The sequence below is a fragment of the Beta vulgaris genome, chromosome 8 (genome assembly GCF_026745355.1).
Source record: "Beta vulgaris subsp. vulgaris cultivar EL10 chromosome 8, EL10.2, whole genome shotgun sequence".
Classification (NCBI taxonomy): Eukaryota; Viridiplantae; Streptophyta; class Magnoliopsida; order Caryophyllales; family Amaranthaceae; genus Beta; species Beta vulgaris.
In genome coordinates, this window is record NC_079209.1 from 3,987,816 (window position 1) to 4,008,979 (window position 21,164).

The 21,164-nt window shown below is 38.4% G+C and overlaps 2 protein-coding genes across 2 annotated transcripts; one reads left to right on the plus strand and one right to left on the minus strand.

The window, feature by feature from the left end:
- The first annotated feature begins 4,886 nt into the window (after nucleotides 1-4,886).
- Nucleotides 4,887-12,929, plus strand: LOC104900716 (hypothetical protein). The gene is made up of 5 exons (XM_010688211.4): nucleotides 4,887-5,203; nucleotides 7,488-7,541; nucleotides 11,535-11,638; nucleotides 12,202-12,240; nucleotides 12,398-12,929. The coding sequence occupies exons 1-5, from the start codon at nucleotides 5,110-5,112 to the stop codon at nucleotides 12,530-12,532; spliced, it is 426 nt and encodes a 141-aa protein (XP_010686513.1). The 5' UTR covers nucleotides 4,887-5,109; the 3' UTR covers nucleotides 12,533-12,929.
- Nucleotides 12,930-15,799: 2,870 nt separating this feature from the next.
- LOC104900840 (tetraspanin-9) lies at nucleotides 15,800-20,472 on the minus strand. The gene is made up of 2 exons (XM_010688370.4): nucleotides 19,954-20,472; nucleotides 15,800-16,167 (listed from the first exon to the last, which is right to left on the minus strand). The coding sequence occupies exons 1-2, from the start codon at nucleotides 20,428-20,430 to the stop codon at nucleotides 15,868-15,870; spliced, it is 777 nt and encodes a 258-aa protein (XP_010686672.3). The 5' UTR covers nucleotides 20,431-20,472; the 3' UTR covers nucleotides 15,800-15,867.
- Nucleotides 20,473-21,164: the final 692 nt, after the last annotated feature.

Genomic DNA, 21,164 nt, shown 5'->3' on the forward strand with positions numbered 1-21,164 from the left:
ATGAGCTTGTTAGGGCAGTAATAGGATTTTTTTTTTGACAACGTGGAAAACGTACATAAACTAGAAAAACACACCACAACCCACTTAGTGTGCCACAAAAGTAAAACTAGGGTTACGAGCTGCCTTGGCAAGGTCATGCGCCATACGTCTTCTCGGCTAACCTTAATAATACGACAACCCTGTAGCGACTCCGCAAGCTCCCGAATCTCAGATAAGCAGTGCTGAAGGTAATGATGGGGGCACTCCTTGGAGGAGATGGCGGAGACAAGGGAAGAAGAATCCGTTCAGATCAGCACTTGGGAAAACCTATTATTAGATGCCCACAACAGGCACGACCGACAGGCTTGGGCTTCAACCTGAAGGGCGGAGGCGGCCCGGAATACCAAACTATCTTCGACTTGAAAATAAGAAGCGCAAATATCCGCCACCCAGGCAGCGACAACCATATGTGTGACCTTATCCCATGCGCCATCACACCTGATAAGAACATCAAGAGAGGACGGATCAGAGTGCCCAAACGAAACCTCATGATAACCCGGAGGGGGCCCAGCCGAGACCAGCGAAAGGCGGGAAGGGACTGTACGACCCTCAAAGAGAGTCTGCTCCGACAATCCTAGGTCATAGTAGACCTGAAAAAGCTCCAAAGTAGCGCGCACATTGTTAAAAATTTGTGCGTTTCGAGTACGCCATATTGCCCACAACGTGCCAACAAACTTAGGGAGCAGCGAACCCGAGATACCTTCCTGATCAACCAAGGATAACACCTGCCCACTAAGCCAATCGCGGAAGGGCTGAGCCTGAGGACCCCCTGACGTGAACCCGGTGGCACGATCCCAGACTTCCTGAGCAAGAGGGCAAAACCTAAAAAGATGCGCATTGTCTTCCAAATCATGTAGACATATATGGCATGTCCCAGTAGTGGAGATATTTCGACGAAGAAGGTTAGCGGAAACTGCAAGACTATTCTGCCATAGTTTCCAGAGAAAAGGTTTCCATTTAGGCATGATGTTCAAATGCCAGAGGGTGCGGCAAAACCGCCTCTGAACATCCGTCATGCTACAGATTTCGTGTTGCTGTTGCTGTAAAGCGATTACATAACCGGTTTTAGTGGAATATTTACCAGATTGAGTGAAGGGCCAGACACGCTGGTCCTCGATCCTCGAAGTACTAGGAAGCTCAATCTCTGAAATGAGGCGAGCAGAGGTGGGGGTGAACAACCGATGGAATTGTCGAAGGTCCCAACGCATAGAGGAGGAATGGATGAGGTCCGCAACTTTTAATAAGGCAGCTTCTCGAAGCGGGACCTGATCGTGCATGATCGGAGGACCCCCCGAAACCCAATTATCACTAGCAGCAGAGATGGAGGCCCCATTACCCATCTTCCAATCGCAGGCTGTTAAAAGGGAACGGCTAGCACGAAGGAGACCCCGAGCCCCCCAAGAGAGATGCCGAGGCAGATGGGCACGCTGCAAGTGATTGAAAGTGCATCGCGCATAAACACGAGAAATAAGTAATTGAGGATTGTGATTAATCCGCCAAGCTTGTTTCATTAGTAATGCTTTATTTATAGCCGCAATGTTACGGATACCAAGGCCACCAAGGCCTTTAGGAAGCTGAAGGACTTCCCTCTTCCGCCATGGAATACCTTTATCATGGCCATTATTCCAGAAAAACCTTGTCAACATACGATCCAACTGGCTAGCGACCGTGGCCGGAATTTCAAAAACAGACAGTTGGTTAATAATAGAAGCCACGAGGATGGAGTTGATGATTAGCTGGTTGAGAAAGATCTTTACTTTTCCACTTAGAAATCCAAGCGGACAAAGAATCCAGAAGAGGAGAGAAGTGCCGAATCTTAGTGTCTTGAATGTCGACATTCACTCCCAGGTAAGAACCTAATGCCGCCTGAGCATCCATTCGAAAGATCTCTTTCAGTCGGAGTTGCAGAGCAAGGTCAATGTTTGGACTAAATTTAATGAGAGATTTCTGTAGGTTCAGCATTTGACCGAAAATAGAGCAGAACCGATCTATCAGAGACTTCAACTGCAAACAAGCCTCCTCTGAAGCACGAATAAAGAACATGGAGTCATCAGCAAAAAATAGATGAGAAATCGGAGGGGCCCCTCTAGAGCATTTGATGCCTTGGAGGTGCTTAATATCAATAGCCAGAGACGTCGTACGAGAGAGGATATCCATGCAGAAAAGGAACAGATAGGGGGACAGGGGGTCGCCCTGCCTAAGCCCACAACGCGGCCGGAAGGGTTTAGAAGTAGCCCCATTAATCAGAACCCGGTAGGAAACCGTGGAAACACATTGGTGGATAAGATGAATCCAGTTATCAGGGAAACCATAAGCTTTCAACACTTTAAGAAGGAATAACCAGTTAACACGGTCATAAGCTTTATTCATGTCGATTTTGATAGCGGCCAAATGGCGAGACCCGGATCGTTGTTTGTTAATCGTATGTAAGAGCTCATGGGACAGGAGGATATTATCTGACATTTGACGACCTGGAATAAAAGCGTTCTGGTAGTCGTCGATGAGATGGGGCAACAAAGGTTGAAGGCGGTTGACCATACATTTAGAGATACACTTGTATAGAACATTGCAAAGGCTAATAGGCCGAAAATGAGAAACTTCCTCCGGAGGATCTTGCTTCAGAATTAGAACAATAAGAGACTGATTCCATTCTTTCAGCATGTGGCCTGTCTCGAAAAAACGAGATATAGCAGCAATCACCAGATGACCAATAGACTCCCAATATGTTTTAAAAAAAACAGCAGGGAAGCCATCTAAACCCGGCGACTTATCATCACTGATACTGAACATGGCTTCCTGAATTTCCAAACTTGTAAAATCCGAAGAGAGCCGCAAAGCATCGATGTCCGAAATTTTTGGAAGGTTTAACTCACGCAAAACGAGGTAAATCCGGTCGCCCAAGTGCAAAGTGGCTTCGGAGGCCGAAGGACTTGACTCGAAAATCCCTTGAAAGTAAGAAATGAGTTGGGCCTCGATTTCTTGCGGAGAGTCAATCCAAGTACCATCATCCCCTCGCAACATGAAAATATGATTACGGTGTTTACGGACCCCGAAGCCGCCTGAAAAAGAAACTCGTGGCAGCCTCCCTGAACTGAATGCGAGTATCTTTAGTACGCTGCTTCCAATAAGAGAAAGCGAGCACAACTTGGTTAACGAGGTCCCTACGTTGACCCACCAGATGAACACCTTGGACGAGGTTTTCGACCCCCTCACCTAGCCTAGAGAAATGTGATGAAATTTTATGCCAATTAATACCCCAAAATAACCGACGATCGAGGCACCAAGGACGAAGCTTACTTTTAATAACCGCAAGCTTCCGAGAGAGAGTATACATCGGAGAACCAGAAACAACCATTGCAAGGGCTGAGATAACAATGTGGCGAACCTCAGGGTGAGAAAGGCACCAAGACTCAACTTGGTATGGGCGGAAAGTAGTGGAGGCTGGGGGATCCATACGGACGAAAATAGGAGCGTGGTCCGAGGTCGAGATAGGTAAGTGGGTGGTAAGAGTGTGAGGGAAATCCAGCATCCAATTGGGCGAGGCATAAGCACGATCAAGCCTCTCCATAATCAAACCATGGTTTTCCCTATTATTTGCCCAGGTAAACCGAGGGCCGACAAACGGAATATCCTGGAGTTGTAAAGAATGTTTCTATTGAATGATGTCCTCCCACCCACGAATGATGGCAGACCCCCCAGCTTATCCCCATAACAGTCCAACTGATTGATATCACCGAGTATTAAATAACAATCATGATTTCGGAGAAGCAGAAAAAGAGAATGCCAAAGCTCACTGCGATGCTGGAGTTGCGAAGCCCCGTACAAAAACAAAACATGCCAGTACTTGCCATTACTAGTCATAACTATTTTACAGAAGACAAAATTCCTAGATTTGGAGATCACCTGAACATCAAAAGGGCCCCAACAAAACACGGCTAAACCACCCCTACTACTTTGGGAGTCAACCCCACAACAAAACGTTGGATTAGTAGATTGCAGCAGACTTTCTACATAAGAAACACTACACTTAGTTTCTTGTAAAAACAAAAACGAAGGGTGATGATGAGAGATGAGCCACCGGAGATACGGAATTTACATCTTATACTTAAGTGCATACATACAACTAAAAACATTTCACATTCTCCACCCATGTACTCATTTGCAGAGCACATGATGGAGGAGGATACGAAGGGGTGCATGGTATACCATATTTTGTAGGTACACTCAACTATATAATATGTGAAGATTAAGCCTTATTTGAGTCCATAAATTACAAGGGAATCCTTATTCTTAAGGACATACGTCGTAAGGTTTCTTTTTAAAAAAATCCGAGTACACGGTGAATATTTTCAAATCTCATGAGCATAAATATGAAAACCTTGTTTGATAAAGAGAAGTTTGGGGCAAGATTTGAGCTCATAATGAAGGATTTGGCTAGTGATTCCTCTAATGTGAGTGATTGGTAAAAAGAGGTTTTCATTAGCTTATTGAGCCCAAAAAGCTCTTTTTGAAAAAGATTGGGGATGAGCTTTTTGACATTAGAGGTTTGGGAATGAGGGGACCAATTACATTTATATCCTAAAGTTGTTAAAAATTACATTAATAGATAACAAAAAGTACAATAATAGATTATGCACATATCCTTATTGGTCATTCTATCTAATAATATAGCAATCAGCTACCAGCTATTTACCAAACACCTTTATGCAAACAACTACTAATACGGTAAGTTAATATAATCAGCTAATACAATAAGCTAACAACTAATAATTATCCGCTAATTGCCAAACCGGACCGAAGAAAAATCAAAATCAAAGTACAAAAATGCCCTTTGCAATTCCTCCATCACTTCTCACGTTCTCAGACCAGCCTCCATAGACCATATTCCCCACTTTTCATTCTCCTCAATTGTCTCCTTCCCCTTCTCTCTCTTTAGGCCTATTAGGGCAAAGTCAATTTCCTGAAGTTGAAGATGGGCAAACCAATAATTTAAGGTAAATTATTATTAATAATATTATTTCTATAGTTTGAAAAAAATAGAAATTAAGGAGAGAAAAAAAGAAAAAGAAAATGAAAGAGTTAGGAGACATTATTCCTCAGCAATGGACATCACCTTGCGGCAGCCAATGCACCCACAAATTTGCTGCTCTTACCCAAATTCCCTGTAAATTATTTTCTCCTTCTTTTTTTTCTTGAATTTTGTTTTTGGTTAATTTTTTCCATTGTTGTTCTTTCTTTTCTCCTTTATATGTAATTTTTTCCTCTTTTTGGGAGGAAAAAAGATATTTAAATGGTGGGTTATATAGCTAATTTCATAGTTACTTTGATGAATTTTCTGGGCTATTTTTATTATGATAGAACTTAGGTTAATTGATCATTTTATGTTATAAAGGTGGTATCTTGTGATGATTATTATGCTCAATAACTTAATATTATTAGACAAACTTTGCATATGCATTGGTTGATCATGTTATGTTATAATGGTGGTTTTATGTGGTGATTATTATGTTTAATAACTTAATATTATTAGACAAACTTTGCATATGCATTATCTATTTTTTAGATGGGAACATTGGAATTATGTTCTGGATTATTTGTTACAGAGTTTGAGAAAATGGTATGATTCAGTTGGTGCTGGGAATTTTTAATTAGAAAAACCATAAAAGAAGAAAAAAAATGGAAGAGAAAAAAAAGAAGGATGGGTGTGTGTTTGTATGTTATATTGGTGTTACATTTTCCTTGAATATGTGGTTGCCAAGTATGTTTAGTTGGTACATTTTAAGGATTTATACTGTATAGTTGGTTTTGAAATCTATATTTGTCTTTGTTCATGTCCCTTTATACCTCCTTATATTGTTTTCTTTCTCTTTTTTAGTTTCTGTTATCATCCTCATCACCATTGTATGATTTGTATGTTTTTTGTTGTATACCTCGATCGAAAACTGTGGTGGAACATTTAGATTTTTTTTATCTAATCTCTTATGAAGATATTGCTATTGGTCATGATGGTTTTTCATGTCATTCTAGAAGTTTGATGGATACAGCTTTACTTCTGGTAATGCTGATTGTTACACAAGACTTGGCGGTGAATGAAATTTAGTAGACTCTTGTTATAATTTAGTGAACATTATTAGTGAGTTGCAAGATTTACTTCCATCATATACTTGAGATAATCAATGAGGCACTTAGGCTCCGTTTGTTTGGGTGTAAAATATTTTCAGGGTAAAATGATTTTCATGGAAAACAATTTACAATAGAAAACATAACTCCAAAATTAGTTTTCGTTGTTTGGTTAAATGTAAGAAAAATGATGAAACGAAAGGAAAATGAAAGGGAAAGTAAGGAGGTAGTGGGAGGAGTGTATAAGAGCGATAAGGAAAAGGAAGGGAAATAGTTTTCCCTTCATTTTGAAGGGAAAATGATTTTCCATCATTGAGAGAGCAATTTTACTCCTAGAAAAAATGATTTTACACTCCTTTACAAACCAAACAATGTAAAATTAAAAATAGAGGAAAACAGTAGCGAGGAAAATATTTTACGCTCTACCAAACAGAGCCTTAGTTTATAGTGGGGAGATTCATACTATAATAATTCTTTAGTTCTTCTACACGATTTTAGATTCTATAAATCAGAATATCTTTTAAAGACTTGAGTTTGATGGATGAAACCTTTGATTCATGTACTCATAAGTCATAAGGGCGATGCCTTGTTAAGTATATTCTTGTCTACAATGGATCTAGTTCCATTTTATCCTTGCTACATGGTGACGGAAGGATGCTTGTTGTAAACAACAAACTATCAAGAGTCCCATTTGGTTGAGATGTGAATTAAGTAATCTGTAAGAAAGTCCTTATATATGAGTTGTATAAGATACTTTGCATCTCCACCAGATCTTTTCTTAGTCTAGTTTTTAATTTCTTGCCCCCATTTGCAGCATCTTATCTATTATTTATCTCTCTCGGCTTCCTGCATGCATTCAACATGTGCTATCACAAGCAGACTCCTAAAATCCCAAGTGATTATTTGTCCTAAACCCAAGCCTACTCTATGAAAACCTATTAGCATATTACTCGATTTTGCTTTTACATGTCTTCAACATAGCAAACAAACTCATAGATCTAAAAGCAGTTGGTGGTATTACTTAGATTGTCTTGCCATTAATCCGGTTGTTTTCTTAGAAGTTTATAGTTACTTGATGTAGCTACAGAATGTAAAGCAACTTCAACTCTTCAACTCCTTGATAAGGAGTGGTTGTAGTTTCATGGTATATTTTTCCGCAAGTGGTAAATCTGGCAATCTTATATCTGAATTCTGATGTATCTTTTGGTTTCTGAACTGCTGCAATTTTCTATGGATTGACAATAATAAAAATCTGTGTATAGTCAATAAATGCTGTATAAACTAGTTCTGCAACCTTAATTTTTCTTGCTTCTTTGTGTATTCTGCAGGGAGAGTATTCTGCAAAAAGGGATGTGATGCTGATGGTGACACGTGGGATGAATGTGAGTATTACCTTTTCTTTGTCTTGGGTGATCATCGAAGTCTTCTAGACAAATTTCAATCATAGTCAAGTTCATGATGTATATCTTTATATGGTTTGTTGTGTCTACATTTGTTAATTGTCAATGTATTATCCTGTATTCGTATTTGCCTTCTTTATCATTTTCTCTTTGTTTTTTGTTCTGTAGGTGTTTTATACATTTCATAATACATGTGTTCTGTTCATTTTTGATGATTTTTGCTGTGAAAGTGGTGTCCAGACTCCAGAGACGAGTCTAAGTCCATGCTTATGCCAGTTGGAAGTTAGTTGTACTACTAAAATGAAAAATGATGCAAGTTAAATAAGTTATGCACCTTAGTCTAGCTCTATCTGACTACGGGAGACAGAAAACACTGAGCAACCAATGAGCAGTTCTTACGCATTCTGATTTGCATTAGTGTTAGGCGATTGTTTGTTCTTATTTAGGGTCTAAAGGGCTGTATAGAATGGTGGATCCACATGGAAAGGTGTGGTATCTCTTGCTCTCTTGACTTATTACTGGGATTAACAACTCATCATTTATTACATTGTGGATCTGCTAAATAATACACTTTTCACACTTAACATTCAAAACATCCCTGTTTTCATCTTCCTCTGTTTTTTTTTATTTGACACAGTAATTATAAACTATAGTGCACCATCTTCAAAGAATTTCTAGCTCTAACCGTTTAGGTTTCAGACTATACAACATGCTCCCGGGGTATTAAAAAAGAAAGAAGAAAGACAGGTACAATTATTATTTCTTAGTAACGTCATCGTGCTGATTAAATGCAAGGATCCATTTCCTGCTTGCTCTTATAGTATTCACCCTCATTTACTAGTATTTTTCTCCAAATGAGATGCAAAAGATGAGGGAGGGGGTGTACATATTTTTCTTCATTATCTTGTGTATGGATCACCATTTTTATTACTTGACATTTTTAGTCACACCATAGTCCACACAACAGAAAACATTAATAAGGGTATGAACATCTGTACAGAGCTCTCTGTTTCTTTGTTGGACACAAGCCTATTGTGAAACACAAAGTGGTGAAGGAAATGAAAGAGAGAGGATGGCTAATCATGGCTTAATAGTCAAGACAGGTTCTTTATGTAACATTTACACACAAATTGATCTGATAAGATTTATGGCTGAACAAGTATTCGCAAATAAATCAATGTAATAGGTACACGAATTTGCATGATAGATTTTAGTTTATGTTTTAATTGATGGTATCTCTCTTAATGCGTCCAGATCTTAGACGAAGTCCTCATGTCCTTGATGTTGACCTGTGTTAACTGGCAAGTAAAACTCTTGGATATACTCTTTACCTCAATTTGGGTTAGTTACATTAGACTTGGATATCCAGATTGAGTGTTTTTTGATCAATTCTGCTATCTGTGCTCCATGCTATGGCCATGGGGAACTGTCAAGGAGAGTTGTGGATCTAGTATCATCATATACAGATTCTATTTGTGTCAAATATTTTTTTTTATTATCGATTGAGCAGCTTCCTGCAGCTTTGAACACTATGTTTGTGCTGTGTGCTATCTGCATGTGTAAGGATGTTGCTGAAACATTGATATTTCTGTTATTAATGAGCCAGAAATACTCTATAGTCTTTTTTATTTGAATACAGAAACAATGGTCATTCTGTAACTTTTTTTCCATCCCATGCTTCATTAGATCAAACTCATTCATGTGTGGGAAGTTCTAAATAATACTTGCACTTGTCTTTTATCCAACTAATGGATTGTATTGTGCTGCATCCTCTTTTCCCCATTATTGTTGGTTGTTCAACTTTGCCTTTGAACAGTATTCACATATCCACTTCGACCCTTTTTTTTAACCAGTTGATAAAGAGTGTGTCTGGAAAAAAAAAGAGTAAACGACAAATGTATCTATATTTTAAACAACTTTTATACTTTTATTAATAGATAATTAGTTATCAATGGTCAAAGTCTTGTGTTTGCAATAGTGACTAGCCCAATTGGAACAACTATAAAGAAGCTTGAATATTAATTTCATTGCTTATGTTTATGGGGTGACTCTTATTTTAAAGCTTGGTTCATACATGTTGTGTAACTTTATGGGCTTAAAATATTCTTGACAACTGTTGTAAATTTTATATGGTACAACAAAACCCTTGTCAACCAATATAAATTATTTTGAAAATGATTTGTCTTTTTTCACGATTCCCCCAAAACCCCTCATGTATTTCCTGAGTTAAGAGAAAGTTGCATTGCCACGTGGTGCAATCTTCGTATAGGAAATTCTTCGCTCTATGAGGGACATCCTTTAATATGTCCTTTGGTTTGTATGTGTTTATTATTGTCAATGCATATCCAATCCGATTATAATGATTCTACCAAATCAAAACAGCTTATAAAACTGATTGCGATTCTTATATATTGTGGAAGTAGCAAATAGTCATTGCATTTTGGACAAGGATTAATTGGAAACAACATCTCTGTTGTCACAGGGGTATGGTTTCCTACATCCACCCCCTACTCCTCCATAGGCACGAGCCTCGTTAGTGCGTAAAGTTGTTATGAATAGTTTAACCACAAGTTTGTGTTGCTTGGTGAAATGGCTTGTCAGTTCAAGACTTTTTTTGCTTACAAGTTAAATGCATTCACCGTTTCCTTTGGAGCAAGAAGACCTCTGTATGCTGTTTTATTGAAAATCCTCAAGTTATGTTGCTTTATTCTTTTTGGGGAAGGTGTTTGCTCAGCTTTTACTCTTTAGCAAGGTAGACAATTTTCCTATTCAAGTCAAACTCTCAATTACGACTGGTTTGTGTTTCCAGATAATTTTGGCCTCCTCGATGGTAATCTTCATATGACTGTAAAGATTTTCTTTGTAAGAACTAGTGGCCAAGTCTTTTAAACCCGGAAACAGCTTTTCTCTTAAGTGCCTGGGTAGCTTCTACTTATGATAATGTGAAGTTTTTGTCTTCCTAAGATTCTGCAGTTTTGTGCTAAGGCCGTCCTTCAGCTATGGTGTTCTCTTCTCCCTGCTCTATCTTCACCTCCTATTCAGCATTCTGCAATTTTTGGGCTCATAATCTTGACAAAATACAGACATGGCCAAAGTGTCGTGCTGAAAATCAATTGTTCCTGGATATTTGGTTTTCTACTTGAAAGGAATATAGAAAAAAGTACATTGGAATATTGGGTGTACCACTTAATGAGGTGAATAGGATGAAATAAGGTATCTTATGCACCACTTGATCAAGGATTAGACATATGGATAAGTGGATTTATGATTGATGAGACAGAAGCTCCTATTATACCTGTCCGATAAGATTGACAATTGTGCAATGACTACTAAGGGGAATCCCATAGTGACCTGTTGAAATTCTTGTTTGAGTGTGCGGTTTTTTAATGTATCCATATGCCCTGTGTTACCTAATTCATGGTTACAATAAAGTTGAAAGAATGCTATTTGCTACCGATTATGTTAAATTAGCCCAAAAAGTATACCACTTGCATAGTTTCATGTATCAAATTGCCTTCTTTGGATCGCAGTTCATGGAGGATTTTGTAAATTAGGTAAAACTGTATAAGCCTTTATCCATGTGGTCATCTTGAAAGCAGTAAAAGGTTATTCTAAGCAAGTCAGCAATCTTTGTTAGTGTTGCTACCATTTATTTTTCTCGTGGACCCATTTGTTTGTCTCCCCTGTTTTGGCAACAAGACGTATGTGCCTACATATTGTTGATGGTATCACACTACTATCACATTACACAATATTCTTCTGTACATGGTCTCTGATGTTGGCCTTAATGTAAAATCTATTGTTTACCTTCTCATAGTACTCAGTTACAATAACTGTTCTTATTCTCAAAATTCGTACCCTCAAAGGGGTTAATTGGATGTACTTGTAAGCCTTTTGTGAAAGTACTGCAGCTATTTGTTAAATGAAAGCTGTACATGGTTTTGATCTTCTTCAATCTAAATGCATGACATACAGGTGTGAGTGAATGTGATCAGATATGCTACAAGGACCCAGTATTAAAAGACCAGAAGTGGAGTGCTTATATTGATCGTTCTCCTGGAGATGCTGGTTACTCTGAGGTTTGCATTAAAGTGCTTGTTTCAATTCCATTACTTGATTACAGAATAAACAACCCCTGCTTCAGAAGTTACCTATGTTACAAACCCATAGTTCTCTACTTCTCTTATGACTCAAATATTCAAATTGTCTGACATTGGATTCTTAAATAATATCTGTGATCTATTGGCCATTTAAATTGGCTGTTTGTGGTCGAGGAATATAGCTTTTCAGCTAATTTTAATCCTATGAAAGTAGGACATTTTCGTAACTTCTCATCGTGTGGTGCCTAAAACCCTCCTATCTCTTGTTTGGCTAATTGAAATTTTGCCAAATAGAGTTTATGGATGTAAGTGGTGATCCAGTTGGAGATATGATTTCATAACCAACTCGGGGGAATGACCTTAAGTGGATGATACTTTTTTCTGTCCTTTTGTCACCATGTTTTATGTGTCATTTTTTTCTCTTTGGTAATTCTCCTTAGTAATCGTGACTCTCAAAACATTCTTTTAACGATTTCTGACAACTAAAGCTTCTCAGTCAGAAAAAAACTAAAGCTTCGTATACATTCTGTCATTGTTCACAGGAATGTTTTCATGCTTGTGTTGCTGGATGTGGCTACAAGGTCAGTTTGCATGTCCTAGCTAATTTGTGTACGATTTATTGAAGCAATGCCTTTTTCATAGCACATTTATATGTGGAAACCTCAATTACATGGATAAGAAAGGATTCTAATTTTTTTTCTTTTTAATGGGTTTCTTCCTCCTTTAATTATGGTGCAGTTTGAGATGCCTGCTAAGAAGGTCGAAGAGTGCCACCCAAACAGGCCATCTAAACCTCCTGCTGCACCAAAACCGGCGAAAATTGTTGCACCACAAGCACCTATTGAGGATGATGTGCCTACCACTTCTGCTTGACCTCATTTCAACTTCCAAGTCATGCATACAGTTATCTCATTTGGGTAATTTAGGTGTAGAAAACTTCATCTAATTAGGCAGCCATTGGCCCATCCGATTTCGATTTACTGTTTTTCGGTTGGGCATTTTCCGTAATTAATTCCTTTTCTTCCCATGTCTTACTTTTTTTCTAAATGGGGGAAGAAGGAGGCCCTTTCCTCGGATTCGGCCAGCTGCAGCAGGTTCATAGATCCATCAGCTGGTTAAAATTTCTTTGAACGGGAATTTTTCATTAACAGTAACTCTCAAGACAGGTAGCATCATACCTAGATTCTTAGCTGAAGTGTAACTTCTGAAAGATGGAAATTGGACTGTGAAATGCTTACAAATGAAAAGAAACTGTGGATTTTGTGCGATAGATCTTTTGTCAAGTGGATGTGGTGCCGGAGTAGTAGATCTTTTGTCAAGTGGATGATCATAAATGATTTTTTTTACGTTTTTTTCATCATATACCTTTGACAAAAATTTTTTTATCCATATATCCTTGCAAGTTTTGAAATTTACCATTTATCCTTCACTTTTAAATCCACATGGCGTTAATGACTAACGGACATTAACTCTGTTAGTTGTTAACCCCTAATTGAACCCTGCAATCCTAATTAACTCATCTAAATCTGATCCCTTTTAACCTTAACCCTTAATCTAACCACCATCCCTTCCCCTCCCCCCCCCACCCGTGCAACCCCACGACCCCGTAGCCTCCCTTCCCCCACCCCGCAGTCCCCCCCTCCTCCATCCTCGCAACGACCCTCTCTCACAGCCTCTCCTCCCCTCCCCTGCAGCCCGCAACCCCCCTCCACTTTGGTTAACAATTGAGATTGAGTAATACACCCCAAAATTTTTGAAAATCACAGCCAAAATTGTTGTAAAATTCATAAGTTTGGATTCAGATTGGGAGAACGAAAACATAAGAGAATCGTGGGTGTAATTGCACCCGCGAACAACAGTGACGATGGATGACGTGGGTTGCCTATTTGGTTCAATGAATGACAGTACAAGTTACTTTCGCTTTGGGAGGAAGAGGATGTGGGAAGGGGGGCTACAGGGGTGGGAGGGGTTGGGGCTGGGTGGTTAGAGACTTAGAGTTAGGGGTTAAAGTTATGATTAGGATTAGGGTTAGAGGGGGTTAGGTTTAGATGAGTAAATTAGGATTAGATGGTTTAATTAGGAGTTAATGACTAACGGAGTTAACTTTCGTTGGTCATTTTGCATGTTGTGGATTTTATGAAAAAACAGAGGGTATATGATGAATTTTGAAACTTGCAAGCGTATATGGTGCAAAAAAAATATCAAGGGTACACGATAAAAAAACCGTAATTTCAAATTTGAAACCAAAATATGAAGATTATAACTTATGACATAATTATAATGTCGCTCACCACCTAAAGGTTGGTGGTTGGGCAACGAGCATGACAAGGAGATGGAGGCAAGGGAGAGATAAATATTCTAGGTCAATGACAAGATTCTGATAAGGGGTGGTTGAAAAAAAAAATTAATAATGTGATTTTTGCAAAAAGTTGTTGGTAAAAAGGTGATTTCTAAGTTGTTTTCTAATAATTATTAGGACACAAAGTAGAGATTGATTAAAATGAAATAAATTGTTTTAGGAAAAAACTCTAATAACACAAGTTTCTCTCTCCAAAAAAACCCTAGCTTGGGCGATTTTCTTTTCCCTCCTTTCGCAGCCGTCACCCACTGGGGCTCGATCACCGCTGCAGCCGCCTCGGTGCTCCTTCGGCGGTCGTCGAGCCCCCGCCGTCGTTCTCGTTGGTTTTGTTCTTTCTCTCGTCCCTCGTTTTCTTTCCGTTTTCGCCTCCCGATCTACTGATTGTTGGCGCGCCTGCTCCGGTGTACCCTTCCCTTGCTTGTGACAGTCGGCACCCCATGCTCTTCACCTCGTCAAATTTCGGGCTTCCCTTTCCCCTCCCCCAGTTGTGTGTCGGGCTTCCCCTTCCCTTCCCCTGTTTAAGTGTCGGGCCTCCCCCTTCCCCTCCCCTTTTGGTCTGTAGGGCTTCCCCCTTCCTTTCCCCTCCTTTTGATTGGTTTGGTTTGCTGTTTAAGGCCCCCCCCTTTCCCTTCCCTCTTTGTGTGTCGGTTTTTCCGTTTCGGGTCAGTCAGTAAAGGGGTATTCCACCGTTTTTGGGACTGTCTAGCTGGGGTAGCTTTGTGCGGCGGCGACTGTAATCGGGTCAGGTGTTTGTTTGTTTTTTGGTTGTTATTAATAAACCCCACGGTTGTGTTAGTTTTTGTTCCATGGTTGGGGTGTGTTTTCGTGTTGGTTTGCTTAGGCTTGAGTTTGTGCGCCTGGGTTGTCTATAGTTCGTACTTGTGCGCCGTTTTTCATTGGTTGAAGTTCAAGCGTCATCTCGATGGTATTGTGTTCTTGGGTGCGATCTGCAGGGTTCGATCACGATCGTTCTTCTTCAACCTTATCACAATGATAGGCTTCCTCATTCAAAGCTGCTTGTTTCAGCGATTTCAGGAGGGCTGCGCTGAAGTGCATGTTCTGGCTCATTGTCGTTTGTTTGAAGACAAGTTTGATTTAGCCTTGTTAGATTGTATCTCGGTTTTCAATTTCATTTGTAGATGCCGTTTGGCTTTTAATTAATGAAATTTCCTTTAAAAAAAAAAGGTAGAGATTGATTACTAATTTCCTAAAAGTAAGACACATTTGCACAAAGAAACTAAAAGAAAGAGAGATATGTCTTCTGTAGGGAACCAATGCAAACATATCTACTATGTAGTTATGTACGTCGGCAACCCAGTAACTAACTAAAGCTAACTTGGAAAACCTTAGTTTACTTACATTCCAAGTAAATGTATTGACGCATATTTAAAGCCAAAGACAATTCTAAGAACAATTTGGGAGCCTCATTAGCCCCTAAAAGCAACTATAGAAGATGAACACATATTTCTGATTACATGTAAAACCTTATTCCTAATTGAATAAGTAAAAATTATATAACTGAAACTAAGAAAGTAATCTATAGATAATGAGGTGTTTGATTTACATCAATGCATATATATAATTATATATGTATAAAATCACCCTTAAATCACCTTTAAAATTGATCGATGATCATATAGTTAAATTTACATTGGACCTTTATTGTATCTAAAATAAGTATAGTCATACAAGCTATTATTTTGTGAGACTCATTCCAGTTTCTTATTTTACATGATAGGCCAAGTAGAAGATATTGCGAAGTGTTACTTGAGGTTCTTGGGTTCGAATCCTGTCAAGCCTGATGTTTGGCAAACTTATTATATAAGTTATTCCCCAATATCGTATACAATTAATTTGAGTCTCTTCTTCGAATTGATTCTAACAAGAGTACATCCTCATTAATCAATTTCAAACCTAGGAGTATTATTAGCGACGCTAAAACTCCAATAAAACCACTTCTACTCCATGTCTCCTTCATATCTTGGGCAAAACCAAGCTTGCAAACTTGACAGTTATAACAGAGGATTGTTGGGTCATTATCCCAATTATAACAGTCAGGGTTTGAGTAGGTGCCATTTATTGGCTTCATCCAAACTGTCGGGCTTGAGAATTTGAAGTTACACTCCTTCGGGGGTTTGCAACATCCAGACTGAAAAGTAAATACAAAACAACAATTAAACTGGTTAAGTATTTTCGTATACAACTTCTATAAATTATATATGTATGATGCATAATCTCTGTAATTAGCTAATTTGTATTAGTTACCACTTGCCAATATCATTTAAAACAATAAAAAAAAACTAATATGAACCCGGTGCATACTAATTAGTGTGCACCCAATTTATATCACGTGAGTTTAGGATAGTGTATATTGATATGATATAGTGTATGTTAAAATGATATATTGTATGTTAAATGAGTTCGTATTGTGTCGGACTCGTCCGACACAATATTCTCGTCGGACCACTTCAGTTAGAAGTACTTGTGCTTCAGTTAGACGCACTTGGGTTTCAGTTGGTCTTTATTTTTTTTTCAGGTAGTCTTCATTTTTTTTCAGGTAGTCTTCATTTTTTTTCAGGTAGTCTTCTTTTTTTTTCAGTTGGTTTCAAATTTTTTTATACACCAATTGAAACATATAAAACACCAACTGAAAGAACAACAAGAACTAACTGAAACACTAACAAAGCACCAACTGAATGAAAAGAAAAATAAGAGCAGCTAAAACATATTAAGCACCAACTGAAATATATTAAACACCAACTGAAATAACAACAAGAACTAACTGAAACACTAACAAAGCACCAACTGAAACAAAACAAAACCCAACTGAAACAAAACAATACCTAACTAAAAAATATCAATACCCAACTGAAAAAATTCAAAGCGCAACTGAAAATTGTATAATACCTACACTACCTGATTCTGGCCAAGTCCCCACCACCAAATGAAGGATTTACCAAATTAATTGTCAGCGGAGTATTTAAATATTTCCTAGCCAATTTTTTAACCCAGGCAGGCATAGTTGCTGAGAAAAGCATGCTTTGCCTTTCAGATGGAAGCTTTTCCAATATTACTTCCACATCTTCCTCAAACCCAACGGCAAGCATTTGGTCAGCTTCATCAAGAACCAAAAATTCAACTTCCCCCAGTTTGAGGCTGTTACTGTTCACCAAATCTATTATTCGACCAGGAGTTTCGACCACCACATCAACTCCACGGGAAACGAACATAAGAAGACCGCCATTGTTACTACTTGTTTCCAAGAGAACGTATTGTCCAAAGGCGGAGGAAGAAGATGAAGGAGCAGCGGCTCCGTTCTCGCGGCTTCGTCCGACGAAACATATTGGGTCAGACGGTCTGACCCAATACTTTCACATGTTAAAATGATATAGTGTACCTATGTATAATATAGTATATCTATTTTTGATATAGTGTATCTATTTTTTGATATAGTGTATGTTTCTATAATGCGTTTATGTAAATATTTTCCTATATGATATAGTGTACCTCTGTATCATATAGTGTATCTATTTTTGATATAGTGTATCTATTTTTGATATAGTGTACCTATGTATCATATAGTATTCTTAACCGGTCACGTGCATGGGTCTCGTCCACACTATTTTTAGTGTGAACAGGGTCCATGCAAGACGGATTGTTAAAACAATTGGAGAGTTTAATGAATTTATAATTATAGAATGTCTATTATATCCTTAGGTATACTAAGAAAATGAATATAATATAATTAATTACATCGTCCCCATCCCAAGTTTGAGTGTTTAATGCACTCCTAAAATATAATAGTTAAATCTACTTTTTTTTTCCTAATATATAAGAAGAAATCTTCTGGGCTGCCTCGTATAGTCACCTCACCCAAATACTTATTATAAGCCAATTTTCCCCTGAATTCTAAGCAAATTGCTTGGGGTAAAAATTGAACTCTATATATTGTTGGGGAAGATGGAAAATTCCCAACACTTGAATCAACTCCAATTCCTATCATTAATTTTACTTAGGTCTTGGAACATAAAACACGGATATTAGTTTATGAGTATACGGGAATGGCAATGGGTCCCGGACCCGACCCATTTATAAGGGTCTGGGTCCAGAAATTTTAGACCCAATGGGTCTGGGTCGGGTGTGGGTCTCGAAAAGCATTGGTCGGGTCTGGGTTCGGGTCCACATATGCTAGACCCAGACCCGCCACGCGGACCCATTTACATATTATAATATTTTTTTTTACCAAAACTCTAAAATTTTATGAGTTGTGATTTTGTGAACTCGTTAGTGTTGTAACTCCATTAAGACATGTAACTTTATAAGTTGTAACATTTTAATATTTTATGAGTTAATTCTTAAAATTTTATTTGGAGAATGGTTTAACCATGGATACAAAAACCTATATATATTAGGGCGAAATTTTTTAATTACATATATTCAAAAATGTGATGAAAACTTAAAACTAAGAAGGATCCATTTAGCACTCAGTAAGGACCCATGGACCCGCTAGACCCAGCAGATTTAGGTCTGGGTCTGAAAAATCTAAACCCAACGGATCTAAAGCGAGTCTGGGTCTGTGAAAAATAAACGGGTCTGGGTCTGGGTGCAGGTGGACCCGCCCCGTTGCCATCCATAAGTATACCTAGTTTAGTTTACATGTATGTCAAAATTTGTACATCCTTCGTTTCATAATACAAGCAACACTTTTTGTTAAGGAGTGTTTCATAATAGACACAATACTCCTTTTTTTTTCCTAATTTGATAAGTTTTGGACTATAAAATTACTTAAATATCCTTACTTTATAAAAATTAATTTTGCTTAACTACAATCTAAAACCATTAAACTAATTTCAACTTCCACCTATCTAACAGCCACCACCCTTCTAACTTCTCTTCTTCCGCAACCGCAATAGCAACCCACAACGACCCACCAGTCCACCACAACCAACAACCACGACTACCAACCACCACACCTTCCTCCCTCTCTCCCTCGCAAACCACCGGCCAACCCTCCTCCTCCCTCCCTCCCTCGCCGACCATTAGCGACCACACCACCTCTGTTGAACAGGCGAAATTCCTTCTTTTTCTTCAACACGTTCCTTAATTCGATCGATTGTATTAGTTGGTACAATATTGATCTTAATTTCTTACCAGTTAGGGTTTTTACTTTAATCACCGTACCACCACGAAGCCTGAACACCAAATGAAGCTTCAATTCTTTCTGAATGTTGTAATCTACGAGAGTTCTTCCATCTTCCAATTGTTTTCTGGCGAAAATCAGGCGTTGTTGATCTGGTGAAATTCCTTCCTTGTCTTGGATCTTTGTTTTCACGTTGTCGATTATATCGAAAGATTCGACTTCTAGGGTTATGGTTTTTCTAGTTACGGTTTTCACGAAAATCTGCATTTTGATAATTTGGGGATTTTTTAGGGAGATGAATTTTAGAATTTTTTAGGACAGAGAATTGTGGAATGAGGAGAGAGAGAGAGAGAGTGGTGGTGTTGGCGGGTGGTGGTGGCGGAGGTAAGGTGGTGGATCCTGGGGTTTGATATAATGTATTAGTTAGTCTAATTATATACCTTTTTCCATCTAATTGTACACCAGGCTATGTTCAGTTCACCTTATTTTTGCTTATTACAGATCTAATCAAATCAAATCAGATCAGATCAGAAAAAATAAATTCAGATTAGATCAGATAAGTTCAGATTAGAAAATTTCAGATGAACTAAACATAGCCTAAGAAAAATTGTCTTGTAATTCGTAATTCTAAAAGTGTTGCATGTATTATAAAAAAGGGAGAAAATTATGAATCATGAGAATATATTAGAATAAAGTGATAAACAAAAACTAACAAAGTCGAGCTTACTCACAAGCCTCTTAAATCAAGTTTAGCTCACTCAAGTAGCTCAGGAGCCCCACAAGATCATTACGTACCTCTATATTAGTCAAGTTTGAAGCAAAGAACGCTACCGCGGTGTGATCATCTACAAATTTGTGCTGCAACTGACTGCACACATTGCTATTGTTGTAAAGACACGGCTTGATATACACCCATTTAGAACTCCCATCAACTAAGGAGAAACTGAATATACTTAGTCCCAAAGTAACTAAGCCGAAACATAAGATATCGAAAGAGAATACGACACATAAATACGGGCCATAACGTCTCAATTCCTTGTAGACACCTTCGTTCATCGTTCTCCAACCTGCTGCATGCATGTAGGCATAAAAGTAGACACAGAACGAGATAGTTAGCTCAATGGTAAACGCGATATAAAACCTGTGCATGCCGAAATAGCACATCTCGCTGCGATGCTCCCTCAGTAGCCACACTTCCATCGCCACAATCAAGATCATTCCCGTGCAAATCAAGAACATGTATAGTCCTCTGTTAATCCAATAAATTAACATGTTTTTACTGTCTTTCTGTTAATTTGTCTTAAGACTATTCTATAGAAGTATGTACATACTCCAAGTCCTGCCTCATGTTTGGATAGACTATATATAACTTAGAGGTGATCATGGGCCGGGCCGGGTTCAGGCCGGGCAGCGACCAAAAAATTTTGCCCATTCGTCGGGTCGGGCCTAAATTCGGGTCGAATTTTTGTGTCCAAAGCCCGCTATTTCGGGCCTAAATTAGCAGGCTTTTGCGGGTCAAAACAGGCCGGGCCAGAAAATAGACTAGAAAGTCGTTTTTGCCTTGCCCAAAGCGGAAAAAATCTGGCCGGACCCGACCCGCGGACCGAAAAAATCTGGCCCAAAATAATCACCTCTAATATAACTCATCTATAGTTTCTACATTTTATGGTTGGTCAAAAACTCAAAATTGTTTAATATTTAGCTCCTATCAACATCACACTCTTATATTCTTATCTCTTGTCGAATTACGAACTGGAAACATTTTTATGTTGGTAGGAATCGAATTGTTCGTATGATGACTAAATGACAACGACGCACCAATTAATAAAATTTCAGCAAATGTTGACTCAATTATTTTATGTTTGGTCAAAAACTCAAAATTGTTTATTCTATCAACATCATACTCTTATATTTTTATCTCTTGCCGAATTACAAACTGGAAATGTTTTTATGTTGGTTGGAATTGTTCGTATGATGACTAAATGACAACGACACACTAATTAATA

What these genes read in the sequence shown, in the direction of transcription:
- LOC104900716 (XM_010688211.4), top strand. Translation starts at nt 5,110, where the DNA reads ATGAAAGAGTTAGGAGACATTATTCCTCAGCAATGGACATCACCTTGC. An exon ending in TGGTGACACGTGGGATGAAT is followed by an intron (nt 7,542 to 11,534) that starts GTGAGTATTACC and finishes CATGACATACAG; the next exon opens with GTGTGAGTGAATGTGATCAG. An exon ending in TTGCTGGATGTGGCTACAAG is followed by an intron (nt 12,241 to 12,397) that starts GTCAGTTTGCAT and finishes ATTATGGTGCAG; the next exon opens with TTTGAGATGCCTGCTAAGAA.
- LOC104900840 (XM_010688370.4), bottom strand. Translation starts at nt 20,430, where the DNA reads ATGTTAATTTATTGGATTAACAGAGGACTATACATGTTCTTGATTTGC. An exon ending in CAAACTTGACTAATATAGAG is followed by an intron (nt 16,168 to 19,953) that starts GTACGTAATGAT and finishes TTTACTTTTCAG; the next exon opens with TCTGGATGTTGCAAACCCCC.